At 48.3% G+C, this 16,813-nt stretch overlaps 1 protein-coding gene across 1 annotated transcript in view; it reads right to left on the minus strand.

Annotated features, from left to right (window-relative positions):
* The window catches only part of GYG2 (glycogenin 2), a 32,701-nt gene extending 16,296 nt beyond the window's left edge, over nucleotides 1–16,405 (minus strand). Inside the window, exons 1-5 of the mRNA XM_036270202.1 lie at nucleotides 16,330–16,405; nucleotides 10,541–10,682; nucleotides 5,743–5,917; nucleotides 3,542–3,704; nucleotides 1,350–1,476 (exon numbers count right to left, since the gene is read on the minus strand). Coding sequence (XP_036126095.1) covers nucleotides 1,350–1,476; nucleotides 3,542–3,704; nucleotides 5,743–5,917; nucleotides 10,541–10,682; nucleotides 16,330–16,336 — 614 coding nt within the window. The 5' untranslated portion in view covers nucleotides 16,337–16,405. The remainder of the gene's footprint in view (nucleotides 1–1,349; nucleotides 1,477–3,541; nucleotides 3,705–5,742; nucleotides 5,918–10,540; nucleotides 10,683–16,329) is intronic.
* Nucleotides 16,406–16,813: the final 408 nt, after the last annotated feature.

Genomic DNA, 16,813 nt, shown 5'->3' on the forward strand with positions numbered 1-16,813 from the left:
AGGATATTTTTCTATTTATCATCAGATAGAGTGGGAGAAAGGGAGAGAGAGAGAGAGAGACAGAAACAGAGAGAAGCATCGACGTGAGAGACACACATCACCGGGCTGCCTCCCACACGATCCAACCAGGGCTGGGGACAAACCGCAACCGAGGTACGTGACCTCGTTCAGAATCGAACCCGCGACTCACTGGTCCGCAGGCCGACGCTCTCACTGCTGAGCCACACCGGCCAGGGCCTGGCGTATATTCTTAATGACAGATACTAAAATGATCAAAAACACGTTTTCCAAAAACCTTATGAACAGACTAGCGTTGACCACTTTGACCTCTTTTCTTATATCTGTGTGTCCAATCAGGGCTCTGCTTATCAACCCACCCAGTTTCTGTGAAATCCCACTGTGTGCTTATGAAAAAGGGAGAGTCAAGTGTTGGCGAGGGTGTGGAGAAAAGGGGACTCTAGTGCACTGCTGGTGGGAATGCAGACTGGTGCAGCCACTAAGGAAAACACTATGGTGTTACCTCAAAAAGTTAAAAATGGAACTGCCATTTGACTCAGATATCCCACTTCTAGGAATATACCCTAAGAAGCCTGAAACACCAATCAGGAAGAATATATGTACCCCCATGTTCATAGCAGCACTATTTACAATAGCTAAGATCTGGAAACAGCCCAAATGTCCATCAGTAGATGAGTGGATAGAAAAGCTGTGGTACATGTATACAATGGAGTACTATGCAGCTATGAAAAAGGAAGATCTCTTAGCCTTTGGGACAACAAGGAGGAACCTGAAGAATATTATTATACTGAGTTAAATAAACCAATCAGAAAAAGATAAATATTACATGATCTCACTTATTTGCGGAACATAATGAACATAACAGTCTGAGGAATAGGGTAGACCCAGAGATGTGGAAGTAGGGTACAGTCTGACAATCCCCAGAAGAGGGAGTTGGGGAGGGATGAGATAAACCACAGAACTTAGATGCACGTGTTCATGAACAATGGACATGGACAAGAAAGCTGGGGATGGGGCGGGGGGGATGGGAAGGTGGGTGTCAATGGGGGAAAAAAAACAAACACCTGTGACAAAAATTAATTAATTTAAAAAAGGCAGGAAAACGAACACCTTAGAATGATTATTTTTTTCAACGTGTTTTGACTCTGTAGACACCGGGCACCACTTTGGGAAACACTACTCCTTGGCGGTGCTCAGCGTCTTGAACAAGAAGGAAGCAGAAAAACGGCTTGATTTTTGTTTTCCTTTTTCCTTTCTTGCCGAGTGCCGACGTCCGTCCTGAGCGGGACGTTGGCTCCTGCGTCCGGCGTGCCCGGGCCGCGAGGACTTACTGTTTGAACGCGGGGCCGTAGGTGTAGAAGGAGTTGCTGCTGACGTTGTAGATGAACGGCAGGTGTTTCTGGATGTCCGCCGAGGCCCAGCTGCTGAAGAAACTGTTCAGGACGCCTTGGTCTGCCCCTGAGCGGATCACAAACACCAGGGCGGAATCAGGGGTGCTCGGGACACGGAAACCCTACGGCGGGTCGAGGGGTGTTCAACAACATCATCGTTGTCCCCAACTATGACGCACGGGGACACCATCCATTTTTATTAGTTACCCGCCGTGAATTCCATTAATCAATTAGCCTTGCTGAGAATACTATTAATTACTTCTAAGCAGTACCATGAATGGTAGAAGTATTAATTAATACCATTAACATTGTTGATTGATACCGTTAACCAACACCATGAGGACCATACTATTCACTTTAAAAATGAATATTCCTTCTCAAATTCTCCACTGAGAACCTAAACCATTAATAATACAGTTGAGCCCGGCCGGCGTGGCTCAGTGGTTGAGCGTCGACCCTGCACCAAGAGGTCACCGGTTCGATTCCCGGTCAGGGCACAGGCCCAGGATGTGGGCCCGATCCCCAGTGGGGGGCGTGCAGGAGGCGGCCAATCCATGTTCTCTCTCATCCATGTTTCTATCTCTCTCTCCCTCTCCCTTCCTCTCTCTCTAAAATCAATAAAGAAAAAAAATTTTTTTAAATAATACAGTTAACAATTGTCTACAAAATTTCGCACCCCACCCACAATGAATCCTGCCTTGTCGTAGCAATATTTTTTCCAACTTCTTTGCCAGCTTCCTAAATACCTCCTTCTTTTTTTTTTTATCCTCACCTGAGGACATTTTTGCATTTATCTTCAGACAGAGCAGGAGGGAGCGAGGGAGGAAGAGACAGAGAGAAACATCGACGTGAGAGACACACATCGAATGGCTGTCACCCACACGACCCCAACCGGGGTCGGGGACAAACTGCAACTGAGGTACGTGCCCTTAGCGGGAACTGAACCCGGGTCTCTCTGGTCAGCAGGCCGACGCTCTAACCACTGAGCCAAACCGGCCAGGGCTAATGCCTTCTTCTTATCTAGACACGATGCTTCATCGATATCTAATATCTATTTTACATTTAAAAAAAGTCTAGCAATTTTTTCCATCTATCCATGCCCCATTGGGTCAAATATTTGGGCACAAGGTTGGCTTAACCGAATTCTTCCCTTTCATTCTACAGTAGGGGGTTGGCTCACTAACGTCTGAATCTGTTTTTATAAATAAAGTTTTATTGGGTTGGGTCTCGTCAGTGGCTACATTGAGTCTCCATCTGCAGAGTTCAATATTAGCAACAGCCCGGCTGGTGTGGCTCAGAGGACTGAGTGTCGTCCCAGGGACTGAGAAGTCCGGGTTCGAGTCCCAGTCAGGGCGCAGGTCCAGGTTGTGGGCTCGACCCCCAGTAGGCAGCCGATCGATGTTTCTCTCTCACATCCATGTTTCTCTCTCTCCCTTCCCCTCTCTCTCCAAAATCAATACAAACATATATTTTTTTTGCAATTTTTATTAATTTATTTTTGTTACAGATATTTCTCCTTCTTTTCCCCTACACACCCTCCTCCCCATCCCGCCCCCCCAATAAAAACTTATTTTTAAAAATCTGCAATAGCCCTGGCCAGTTTGGCTCAGCGGTTAGAGCGTCAACCTGCGGTCCCAAGAGGCCCGGGTTCGGTTCCCGCTAAGGGCACGGACCTCAGTTGCAGTTTGTCCCCGGCCCTGGTTGGTCGTGCGGGTGGCAGCCACTCGATGTGTCCCTTTCACGTCGATGTTTCTCTCTCTCTCTCTCTCTCTGTTCCTGTCTCTCCCTCCCACTCTACCAGAACAAAATTGGAAAAATGTCCTCGGGTGAGGATAAAAAAAAAAAAAATTCTGCAATAGATATCGCTTCAAAGTGTATCATTTGGCCCTTTGAGAAAGGGTTGCTACCCGCTGTGTACAGTCAGAATTGGGAGTCTTTCTCCGCAAAGAAAATATTTTCCGCGCGCTTCTCGGTGGGGTGTCAACTTAGTAGAGGTTCTCAGTTCTTGCGATCACCCCCCTGGCCGTATCCCTTGACCCCTGTCTCTGATTGATGTCCCCCCTTATTCACACACACACGGGAGGGGGGCCTGGGGCAGGGTTCTGGGGGCACAGACTCCCGTCTTTCCCTACCGTCGAAGCTGCCGTGCTCTGTGGCGTGCCGCAGCAGGAGGCTGTGGGTCTCCAGGGATGGTTGGAAGACGAACACCCCACTGTTGAAGCAATCGGGCCAGCCGGGGTCCGGGGCCGCGGAGAACTCGCTGCGATCAAACAGCTCGTCGACGTTGCACAGAACCTGGCGGAGCAGAGCAAGGGGACCCGTAGCCTCACGCCTCTGAGCTCGGGGTCCCAGGCGAGAAATGCAGGAGGGGTCTGACCACGGGCCAGCGGTGTCCGGGGCTGGAACCCGTGCCCGATTTGGGGTGACCTTTTCCTCCTCAGGTCCTGCCGTCATGACTGCAGAAAGACACTGTAGTCCCTGCAAAGTGTCAGCCATTGTCACAGCACAACATGGTACACACGTGTGTGCGGTATGACGCTGCTGTTACTGAACCTACTGCCAGGTGTTTAGAACTCGAGCTCACTGCCCCGGCTCGGCCGTTGGAGAGTCACCCCATACCCAAAGCAGGGTGTGGGTTTGACTCCCGGTCAGGGCTCATACGCGGGTTGCAGGTGCGATCCTTGGTTGCACAAGGAGGCAAGCCATCCGCGATGGCCTCCACTCTCTCTCTCGTTTTCTCCTTCTCTCTTCAAGGCATCATTTTCGCTTGTGTTGACTCACCCTTGTGTTATTCTGTACAGTAACCGGATGTCCAAGGTGGGGGCCCAGGAGCGACAGCCCAGACCCTGCAGCCTAGCTGTGCGGTGGGCCGGACCCTCCCCGTCTGTGTAAGGGCCCCTCCGATGTTCGCACAATATCAAAACTGTCAAGAACACGGTTTTCAGCCCTGGCCGGTTTGGCTCAGCGGTTAGAGCGTCGGCCTGCGGTCCTGAGAGACCCGGGTTCGGTTCCCGCTAAGGGCATGTACCTCGGTTGCAGTTTGTCCCCGGCCCTGGTCGGTCGTGCGGGTGGCAGCCACTCGATGTGTCCCTTTCACATCGATGTTTCTCTCTCTCTCTCTGTTCCTCTCTCTCCCTCCCACTCTACCTGAACAAAAAAATGGAAAAATGTCCTCGGGTGAGGATAAAAAATAATAAAAAAAAAAGAACACGGTTTTCAGACTGCGCCCCCATTATGAAGGGGTGCAAGACTGTTCAAAAGGGACCATCGTGCGCAGAACACTGCTCCCCGTTGATTTCAAGCGATGGAGATACCACTGTCTGTCAACATCGGTTGTTTTCTCCAGGTTGTTAATATCGTCCACGAACCTGTCTTAGTGGCCTATCGTGTTTAACCTAGCACGTGCGATCCATAAAACTAGACCAATGAACAGAGAGGTTTACGCGTCAAGACGATGGAACCCATTGCCTTTCTGACCTTGACCGATGGTGGTTCCCTCCAACGTCTATTGGCTTTCTGAATTGCACCCCCTTTGGGGAAAAGAAGCAAATACTCTCATTGTTGTCTGTCCCACCTCTCTGTGTTCACACGGAGCTGCACAGTCAGGACAGCCCAGAGTGCTTCTGCAACGTGTCAACGTCAGTTCACATTCTGACTTTCCAGTGGCTGTTTTTCTGTTTGTTTTTGTTTGTTTTTCATTTTTTTGTTTTTCTTTATCGATTTGAAAAAGAGAGGAAGGGAGAGGGAGAGAGAGAGAGAAACATGGATGAGAAAGAACATGGACTGGCCGCCTCCTGCACGCCCCCCACTGGGGATCGGGCCCACAACCTGGGCATGTGCCCTGACCGGGACTCACACTGGTGACCTCTTGGTGCGAGGTCAACGCTCAACCACTGAGCCACATCTGCTGGGCCCAACAGCTGTTTTTGGCTGGTCCATCATGACTTGCCATGCCACAGGCCCCTTCCCCTAGTGCCAACAGGGGGTGTCCTAGCTTAAGAAGCTGGGCCTACCAGTCTGGGCATGACTACGCAATTCAATACACAACCAGGGCAAGATTTTTTGGAGGGGTAATTATTCTGTGTTGTGTCGAAAAGCCACGCGTGTGTTAACCCCTCTCTGGGAAGGAACGAGATTGCAAGTTGCTCCCTACGGGACTCGTGGGATGGGATACTTGATTTTGACAGAAAAGATGTCGGTGTGAATGATGGATCCATGTTCCCTGGTGGGAGCCCCCCCAAAGGCAGCACCTGCTGGAGGAAGGGGAAGGATGGTCTCTGACTAATTCCTTAGCCACTGGAAAATCTCTTCCTCACCCACCCGTTGTACTCACCAAGGTGTCGGCATCCAGAAACACACACTTGCTGTAATGGGTGAGCGTCCAGCAGTGGAGCTTGGTGAGGGTGACTCCAAGCTCAGGTCTCTTCAAGAAGGCCAGGTGGATGTAGTCTGCACTGTCGAGCAGGTTCACCTCGATGACCTCATCGAACACCCTCAAAAGGATGACCCTGGGAGAGACATGTGCCACCTACCAGGAAGGCTGCAGAGTATGGAACAGAGCCTAGGTCCCTTCAGGAGAACACCCCTTTCCTGCTAACAAACATGAACCGTGAACCCAAATGCCCATCACACTCTGTGCACCCTTCAGAGTCACGTTTCTTTTTTCCATGGATGTCTTAGAACTTGGCACACTTTTTCCCCTCGTGCTCAAAAATTGTGCAAACGCGGAGAACGTTACAAATGGCACGGAAGTGTCTTGAGAAAGACGGAGTCAAGTTAGCTCTCAGGGCAGGTACCTCTCTTTGCAAAATGCATGGACCTGAGGATCTAAGGCTGAGCAGGGAGCAACCACCAAAGTCCACGGCAATGTCTACCAGTGTGTCCTTTCTGGATTCAGAACCCACATTGTTGATCGCATACAAGTTTGAGATCCCAGTGGTGAAAGACTCTACTTTGCGTGAGAATGAAATCTGCCTTGCTTCCATTCATTTATTTATTTTTGCTTAAATTCCATTTCAGCACAGTCTAGAATATCTTGTGATGACAGAAAATTAAGGAAGAACTAGAGAACGTCTGGGCTCATGTGAAAAGGATACAAAGAGCCAATCAGGAGAAGCTCCCAGAGGCCACGGCTGAAAAAATTGGAGCTAAACAAATAAATAACAGAGCTAAGGTGCAAAATGAATATTCATGGGTCCATACTGATGCCATAATTGAATAAGTAAATGGAGAAGCAGCAGCAGCTATTATTTACAGAAAAACTCCAAGTAATAAAGGTAGAAGAAGTGAGAGAAATAGAAAAATCACCAGTATTGCCCAGCTCGTGTGGCTCAGTGGATTGAGCATCATCCACGGACTGAGGTCCTGGTCAGGGCACATGCCCAGGTTGCAAGTTCAATTCCCAGTAGGGGCCATGCAAGAGGCAGCCAATTGATGTTTCTCTCTCATATCGATGGTTCCATGTTTCTCTCTCTCAAAAATAATCAATAAAAACACATTTTAAAGAAAAGAAAGAAAATCACCATCAGTGTTGCAAACACCACAGCAAGAATTCACTAATGGACATTAAAAATCAATGGTTAACGTTTTGAGGAGAAATAGCAAGTTTTTATACTCTGCAAGTATCTCCCGCAAGGTATATATCAAATACAAAGAAAAGCCCTGGCCGGTTTGGCTCAGCGGTTAGAGCGTCGGCCTGCGGTCCGGAGAGACCCGGGTTCGGTTCCCGCTAAGGGCACGTACCTCGGTTGCAGTTTTTCCCCGGCCCTGGTGGGTCGTGCGGGTGGCAGCCACTCGATGTGTCCCTTTCACATCGATATTTCCCTCTCTCTCTCTTCCTCTATCTCCCTCCCACTCTGTCTGTACAAAAAAAATGGAAAAATGTCCTCGGATGAGGATTAAAAAAAAAAATACAAAAAAAAAAAAAAATCATAACTTTACAATGGAGAAATCCCATTGATACCTCTTTATCCAAACAATCAAGATTAATATCACCAAATGACAAGACAGATAATGTTACTGGTCCCCTGGGATGATGGGCTTAGAAGGCTTCATCAGTTCTGATTATTTTTTCTTTCCCTTTGGCCAAAAATGCTTAACTTCAATCTAATCGTGAGAAAACCCAAGCGGAAAGGCATTCTTTGAAGCAAGTGACCAGTACCCTTCAAAATGTAAAGGATATGACACATAAGAATAGAAGCAAAGACTGTCAGTGATGGGAAGAAACTAGAGAAAACATGAGAACTCAGTGCCATCAGAAATGTTTGCTGCTTCGGATGGAAAAACAGAATATTATACGCCTCCCTTTATTTTCAAGATTCCGCGCTGTCATGTAAGCTGCCTCCTGTGCATTTAGCATAAACGGCAGAATTTTGTGTAGGTAGCCTTGCTAAAGTCTCTGCCTTCCAAATGGTTTTGTTAACCCGTTTACATTTATTACAATCGTTAATATGGGTGAATTGAGTCCTACACTTTTTTCTTTTTTTAAAAAAAATAAATGTATCTTACTCTTTCTCTGACTGGTTTGGCTCAGCAGTGAGAAGATTGTCCTGCAGACCAAAGGGCCTTGGGGTTGATTCCCAGTCCAGGGCATGTACCTGAGTTGCAGGTTTGATCCCTGGCCCCGGTCAGGGTCATGCAGGAGGAAACCAATCGATGTGTCTCTCTCACATCCACGTTTCTCTCTCTTTCTCTCTCTCTCCCTCCCTCCCTTCCACTCTCCAAAAATGAGTGGAAAAAAATATCCTCCGGTGAGGATTAACAACAACAAAAATTTGCACCATACTTTGTTCTTCTCTGTAACTCTTCCTCACCTGTCATTGCATAACGTGTATTGTTTTTCCGTTCCCATGCATTTTCTGTTAATTACTCTGAGAAAGTTGTATATGTCCTTCCTAGTCTTTTCGAGGCCACTGATTTTAACTCGTCAGCACACATACTTGGAGGTGTATGTTCCACCGAATGCAAAGCTGTTCCTCATCTACATCTTTGCCTCAGACAAGAAAGGAACCCTCGTATATCTTCATGTCTCTCCCTGATCCCTGCTCCCCCAACCACCCCCCAGGAGAAGCGTTAACTCCAGATAATTTTCATCGCTACACACGGACGCATTTACAATCAAGTCTCAGATTTGCTCCTGTATTTGTATGACTCTGCTCCTTCGAACCTATTTGTTCTTGCTTGGATTTCCATTTCCAGTTGCTGGAGTCTCCCCTCGGGGAATCTTTCTCTTCAAAGGTCTTTGAGGAATAAAAGATCCGAGGGTTTGCGTGTTCGAAACAGCTTTATTGTGCGCTCACGTTACGTCCATTGGGGTGAACACAGAAATCTCTTTTCAGGATGATTTTGCCCCAGAACTTTGAGACCTTGACCATCTCAACCAGACTGATAGTAGGATGTTTCCTTTATTCTTGGTGACCTCAAGTGCCACCCCTTTGCATCAACATTTGGGCCTTATTCATTTATTCCAGGTACTAGTGGGGGAAATGCTTGATTTCATATCCTTTCTCAGAGGTGAACTTTGAGAATTCGATGTGCAATATTTCTTCTACATCCTTCCCTCTGTTCTATTTTTTCTGTATTAAACTCTTAGTATTAGACAGAGGTTACAGCTTCTGGGTCTATCTTTTTACATCCTATAGTAGCTTTTTGTTGCACTTGGCATTGATTTGTGATTTCTCATCGTACAATATTCACAGTAACGTTATCACCAGTATCCCCCTAAGAAAATGCAATTGCATCACCAATATCCCCTTGTTTCCTGCCTTTTATTTATGGGATTTATGACATCCTCATGATTCTATAAAGATCACAAGCTGGGGTTGGGGGTGAGCAAAGCATCACTCTACCTTGCCACAAATAGCAGATAATTTAGGTCCTTCAAAGCTTTTGTTTTATGCCGTCTGTTTCCCTAAAGTAAATCCCAGAAGTAGCATTAAGTGTCATGAATACACGTTGCTTGAAGCTATGAGCACAGGGTCTAGGGTTTGTGTCCCTGCAGGAATATTCGTCCCTGCCTCCTCGCTTGAACCACACAGCTTTGGTTTATGGAGAAACAGGACATCTCTTCAAATGCATCGTTGTGTATTGAGATGATGTCTCTGTACCAGGGGCAGGTTTTTACTTACCTCCCACCCTTTGTTTGTTTGATTTTTTAAAATTTATTGTTGACGTCATTACAGATGTCCCCTAGTGTGTTCATCTAATACTCCGTCAGCAGCCAACAATTTTTTTTTTTTTTTCAGTAATATGCATCCTAATTAGTTCTGTGTTTGAGAATCTCTACTCATGGATTTCCCAAGAAAGGATACACTTGGCTGGGTATAAAAGTCACGTGTCTTAAAATTGTGCCTTTGTGACTGTCGTCACTGTTCTCTGACTTTTCACATGGCAGTGAAGAGGTCATTCAGATTATTCCCCCCTTTGCCGACAAACTTGGTTTTCTTCACCTTGGAAACACAGAGACATTTTTACCATTGTTGCAGTATTAAAAATGCCTATTTTTTTAATTGGGTTTTCTTGGCGAAACCCATTTTCTCTGGCACATCTTCAAATACATCTTTATTGAGAAACAAGAAAAACGGGAAGTTGTCCCCCAGTGCATCCTTGCTTATTGAGATGATTTCATGGGCTTTGAGCTTTGCATCCGCACCACCTCCGTCGTGCAGATTCCTTCTCGAAAATCCTCTTTTCGGTCACCGTCAGAGCCTCCTGTCTCCCACAGCAACGAGTCTATCATCCGCAGGTCTGACTTTGTTTAACAGTTTCTCTAAAAAGTTTCCACCTTTTTTTTTTTTATGAGTATTTGTATTGACACATGCCATTTCCCCAACCCTCCAAAACTGACTTCTGAGTTTCCATAGTTGAGACAACAGACATTATCACACACTATCAGGGGAAAGTATTCGGATGTTGACCTGCCTACCTGAATAATGGCTTGAGGGTCCTTCAGAAGAGTCATGATATCTATCGATCGATCCCCCCTCCTTCATCCATCCATTTATCTATCCGTCTATTCCATGATTGCCGTGGTGCAGGACCAGGAACAAGATCCGGGACCCCGTTGATCCTAGCCCACCCTGCTTCTACACAAGTAGGGGCCACCTGTGCACAGGTGTGTCTCCGTGTCTTACCTGAGCAGGTGAGACACCTGGGGAGTGATCAACACCACCAGCTTCCTGGTCGCTCTCTGGTTCCTCAGTGACTGCCCCAGGACCAGGGCCCCCTGGCAGTACGTGTCGTTGGTGGCCAGTGTAACAAATGCCTGATCGGACACTGTGCAAATGGACAGAAACACAGTTATGCTCCCTGGTGGATCTCATGGGGTGGCGGGGTACAGGGTCACCCCTCGTCCTCTCTGATGTTTCATAACTTAGAGAGAGGAACCGGTCAGTATACTGAAACATTCACTGGTAAGTTTATACACATACTTACATTGAAACACACACGCAGACACACACGGGCAATGCCAGGGACCCCGAGGCATGAGGCTAAGTCACCAGAGAACAAAGACAATTTTCTAGGCTGTGACTCAAAAGCTCAGTTGGTTAGAGTGTCGTCCCGATATGCCAAGGATACTGGTTCGATCCCCAGTCAGGGCGCGTATGAGAATAAAACAACAAATGCATGAAGAAGTAGAAGAAATTTCTCTCTCTCTCTCCCCCCCTCGCTCAAATCAATAAATAAGATAAAAATATCTGATGCTAGGATCCCAGAAATGTACATAACTATGGCCCTTTTATTCTTTGGCATTCAAATCTCAAAACTTCACCCAAGTGTCTGAATCTTAGGGGGAGAAAAAACAAAACAAAGAAAAAGGCGCAGAGATACGCGGATTATCTGAGTTCCAATGAAGATGCCCCCCCACTCAAAAGTCGGGTGCTCTGTGACGAAGAGATTGGACCCCTTAGATTCTGCACACACTCCTTGTTGGGAAGACTTCCGCTCCAGGATACACCGAGCCGTGAAGAGGGGAGAAAGATATTGTTTCGTGAACCACAAATTCTCAGTTTCCTGTGTCAACAGGAGAGGAAGAATATCAGACGAGTGAATCCAATTTATGGCCATTTGAAGTCTCGGCACGTTTGCCTGTTCAGGGACTTGTAAAGGATCTGACTTTGGGGCCCCCGAGAGCTGGCTGCCCACATGGACAACAGCCATGTCAATAAATCTGGGCCTCGTGGGAGTGGCCGTACCCCGGGAGGACGTTAAAATTCACAGCGTGAAGTGCGTCCTGAACACTCGGACCTCAGCTCTCAAAGACCAGGGCCTCCCTCTCCAGGCCCCGGCCCAGCAGGGCCGGCACTCAGGGAGGGAGGAGGAGAGACGCCCACACAGACTAAATATAACAGGGCAGAAGCCCGAGGGGGCTTCTCAGGCCTGGTTCCCTGGGCGGACGGCTTGACCTTCACATTCCATGGGGTGCATTCCTAAAGCAGCCTGTTCCAACAGGATCCTGAGCACACATTGTTGGGGTGTGTGTGCGCACGTGTGTGTGCGCGTGTGGGTGTGTTTTCTTGAACTGGGGCGTTATGAGAAGTCCTGGGGGGGGTGCAGTGTGACCGATGGCAGACGGCAGAACTCAAGTCTGCAACTCAAAAGATATCTACTTAGCATCTATCTGTCTGTCTATCTGTGGTGCGTGTCTGCCTGTTTATCTACCTATCCACCATCTATCAATTGATCTATCTACCTAGCATCATCATCTATTCATCATTTACCTACTTATTATCTGTGTATCCATTCTATCTATCTATCTATCTATCTATCTATCCATCCATCCATCCATCAATCCATCTTTCTATCTATCATCTACCATCTATCTGTGCATTATCTGTCTATGCATCATTATCTATCTTTTTGTCTGTCTATTTATCTATCTACCTATCATCATAATTTAGTCATCATTTATCTATCTATCTATCTATCTATCTATCTACCTATCATCTATCTATCTATGTATCTATGTATTTATCTACCATCTGTTTATAATGTCTATACATCCATTATCTATCATCTATCTATCTACCTACCTATCATGTATGTATCTATCAATATGTTATCCATCTGTTTATTAATAATCTGTATGTCTCTATTTTTCATCCATTCAGCCATCTATCTATTATCTCTCTACCTACCTACCTATCTATGTAGCTATTATCTAGCTAGCTATCATCTGTTTAGGTATCTATTATCTATCATCTATTTATCATCTAAATATCATCTAACATCTATCTATATCTATCTATTTATCTTTCTGTCATCTGTCCATCATCTAAATATCTAACTATCTAGTTTTTCAAACAACAGATGCAACATTGAGTTCACTTTCTAGGGACACGGGTCGTAGTTACAGGTAAGTGGAGAATAACATCCCAATCTGGTGGGAAAAGTGAGTGTACTTTTGCCACCAAGAGTTTGATGGGTGATAACACAAGTGGAGAGGACCCAGAAACGTCTCTGAATGGGATCAAAGACTGGGGTCCCCCAGAGACCTCGTGGTGACAAGAACCAACCACCCAGGACCAGAAGAGACCACCCTGCTGAGCTCTGGCAACCCCAGACAAGAAGGCAGTGCAGCCGAATTGGCTGAAATCAAGATACTTGGCGGAGCATAGGAGATATGGCCCAGAGATCTAAAATTGATAACTGCATCCCCTGATCTAAATAAATCTATGAATTGCAGATCTTCATAAAGACATTCTTGTAACTGAAACCATCCATGGATATCATGGGCTTAACCGTGTTTCTCTGCAATATGCATATTGAAGTCCTCACACTCAGGACCTCACAATGAGACTGTATTTGGAGATGAGCCTTTCAAAAGGAGATTTAGGTGAAATGAAGTCACTAGAGGGGGTCTTGATCCAATAGGACTGGATCCCTTAAAAGAAGAGTAGGAACAGACTCACGCAGAGAGATGACCACGTGAGACACGTTGTCTACAGACCAAGAAGAGAGACCTCAGGTGCAACCAGCCTGCCCACACCTTGACCTCAGACTTTCAGTCTCCAGAATTATAACATGTCTACTGTTTCAGCCAACCATCGGTGGTATTGCTGTGGCAGTTCTAGGGAAATAATACCCTCAGACACAGATCCAGTTGCCCTGGCCGGTGTGGCTCAGTGGTTGGGCGTTGTCCCATGCACCAAAAGGTCGCTGATTCTATTCCGCGTCAAGACACATGCTCAACTTGTGGGCTCGGTCCCCAATAGGGGGCGTGCAGGAGGCTGCTGATCAATATTTCCCTCTCTCTCTCCTCTCTCCCTTCCTCTCTCTCTAAAGAAAGCAAGGTAAAATTCTTTAAATAAAGAAGACCCAATCCCGTCAAAGGTCTAAGAAGCATAGCTATAACATCACACGCAACAGCCTCACTAACTGCCTCTTCCCACTGAATTACATGTCCAACCTTGTCAATGTCTCTAGACTTCATATTGAAGCAATGTGGGTTGCGTTCTCCTCCAAGAAGCATAAATCATTTGGATATTCTTGTAAAGACCATTCGATTCTTTCTACCTGGAAGGTGAGATGAAGCCATGGGAAGTATTCCACTCCATCATTTCCGACTCACCCTTTCTAACGTCAGGAGCACCCATGCAGTACATCAAAGAACACGGATACCCTGTTGTCTGGATTTGTTTGAACTTGACATGGTGGACACGTGGCCTTCCCTCGCTGGAGAAACCTGAGTCTACAACCATTTTATGTCCCCAACCCACTTAGTGTGGATACAAAGTCAGCTGCTTCCCCATGAGAAAGACCAATGTCAAAGGCAAGGGGAAGCCAAGACGTCCAGGAGCAGGAAGACTGGGTCTGTGTCTGGGGCGATCACCACGGAGAGGTCTGTGAGGACCCCCATGGTGGAGGCGTGAGGAGACTGGAAGATCGACTCCAGCAAGATGAGGGGGTGTGGGCAGGCAGGGGGTGCCTCATTCACCGGGAGGAGAGAGACAGGGATGCGCCTACAGAGCTGGGTTTATGAAACTCCTCGACTTCCTCTTGGCTGACGAAGGAGAGACTATTGGTCTTATGAACAGAATGACAAGACAGCACCCATGATAGGAAGAACCTCACTCTCTAGCGATCCCCACGACTCAGAGGCTCACTCTTATGGCTGGCTACCACCGGCTCATGAACAATGCTGTAAACCCATGCACGGGTAAGAGCTCCATGCCAACTGTGAAGACAGACCGTGGGTTTTAATGTAACGGAGGATGAACATTCTTGGCTATGGCCTTCCACTGAAGAAAGAGACACTGAGGGAGTTTCCATTCAGGACCAAAGAACATCCACAATTATCCCAAGTGTGCCTTTCTACCCAGCATGGCACCAGGCACAGAATGGACAATCGTTATCCAAAAGGTGCCTTCTACCCAACATGGCGCCAGGCACAGAGTGGACAATCCTTATCCAAAGGGTGCCTTCTACCCAACATGGCACCAGGCACAGAGTGGACAATCCTTATCCAAAGGGTGCCTTCTACCCAACATGGTGCCGGGCACAGAGTGGACAAACATTATCCAAAAGGTGCCTTCTACCCAACATGGCGCCAGGCACAGAGTGGACAATCCTTATCCAAAGGGTGCCTTCTACCCAACATGGCACCAGGCACAGAGTGGACAATCCTTATCCAAAGGGTGCCTTCTACCCAACATGGTGCCGGGCACAGAGTGGACAAACATTATCCAAAGGGTGCCTTCTACCCAACATGGCTCCGGGAACAGTGTTAGGAAAGTCTGTCACTGGACTCCAAACACTAGCTATTCTTGCAGCATCGAGCTCAGCCTGACGCATGTGCTGGACGTAAGCTTCCTAACGAATCTGTGAGCCACGCTTCTGTCTGTGCCTGGCCTGTGTTCTGCCCTTAGTCACCTTCCATCTCCTGCCGGCCCTGTGTTCAAAGGTGTGTTTGTTTCCTGCAAAGTGCTGAAAACCCGTGTGGGGTCTCCTGGCCCGTTTCGGGCGGATGGAGATGTGTCCGAATGTCTGGGGTTCAATGCTGCCATTCTATGGTGTCCGCGGGCTTTGGGCGACGTGTGGTTTTTTGCTTTGGAGACCTCCGTCCAAACCGCTCGGTGGAACAGAGAGGCCTTTCTGCTTCTGCCCCGAGAGCATGCTCCCCGCCGCTCGGGAAAACATCCCTTCTGCCTCTACCCAACAATCCCCCTTTCTGAGCCCAGAGAGGAGGAACACCCGGTTGGCCCTTCACCAAATTCTTCCCCATGAATAAAAAGCAACCTGCTCTCTTTTTTTTAATGTTGCTTGTGAATGATCAGATCTGGTGTGAGCAGGAGCGGAGCGCTGTTGACTGTCAACAGGACCCGCATCCTTCTGAGGGGTCCAGGTGGCAATTCCAGATGTCGAGGTCAGCTGTGCGAATCTGTCCCCCACGAAACCCACGGGCACTGCATTTGAGCCCTCGGGGACCAGGCTTTGCCAAAGACCCAGCCATGCGCCATCCATCCCAAGCACGCTGTCCCCCGGCGAGATGAACCCCAGATCTTTGTTGGCATCGCTAAATATACTCCTGGCCTTGGGAGAACCCCAAGGTGCTGTCTTCCCAGAGTTCTGGGGGCATAAACACCTTCCCATCTGTTCCCAGTCCGTGAGAATCTAAGACATTTCGACGCTTTGGCCAAGAAGTTGGCCCGTTGAAATCCCTAGAGCTCACTTCTTACAGAAGGAAAATGAAATCTGACCGTTCTGTACACCGCCCCCCTCTCAACTGCTGGAGCGTCTGCATATCCAACTGCGCCCCGGTGCCGCCAGATTCCTTGGGAGACATCCGGGAAGCACATAATGGGAGACAGGAGCTTGGGGTAATCCTAGGAGCACGGCGGGGGTGTCCCCCGTGCAGAGTGATCTCACGCGAGCGCGGAGGAACAGAGAGGCTGGAAGGAAGGGGCTTTCGCTCCCGACTCACCAGGCATGGTCCGAAGCTCCGCGCGCCGTGGGCACCGCGGGGCCGACGTGCGCCTGGGCCCGCTGGGTGGACTCTTCGAACTCCAGCCAGGCCTGGTAGAAGCGTCGATTCCAGGGCACCTGCGGTGCGTTCCAGGCCTGCGGGGCACACGCAGGGCAGCAGCTCCAGACCACAATCCACCACTCGGTCCTTATCACCTGGATCCCACTGAACCCCGGCCACCTTCAGGACCCCTGCGCCCACACCTCCTCCTCTGCGCTTGGGGAGCAGCTTCTGTCTCCCGGCCAGGCTCCCCTCACCCCCAGTGCGCCCTGGAGGCATCGGGGTCCCCACATTGCCTGATCCTTCTTCCAGCCTCGCGAATTCTCGGTGGCCCGCTGCGCCCCGCCCCTCCAGTCCGCTCCGGGCCACCTCGGGCCCCATCCTGGCCCAGTGATCCCCGGTTGCCTCTTTCAACTTAGATCCACCTCTGCGCCTCCCCACC

This window comes from Molossus molossus, unplaced genomic scaffold, assembly GCF_014108415.1.
Source record: "Molossus molossus isolate mMolMol1 unplaced genomic scaffold, mMolMol1.p scaffold_m16_p_2, whole genome shotgun sequence".
Lineage (NCBI taxonomy): Eukaryota > Metazoa > Chordata > Mammalia > Chiroptera > Molossidae > Molossus > Molossus molossus.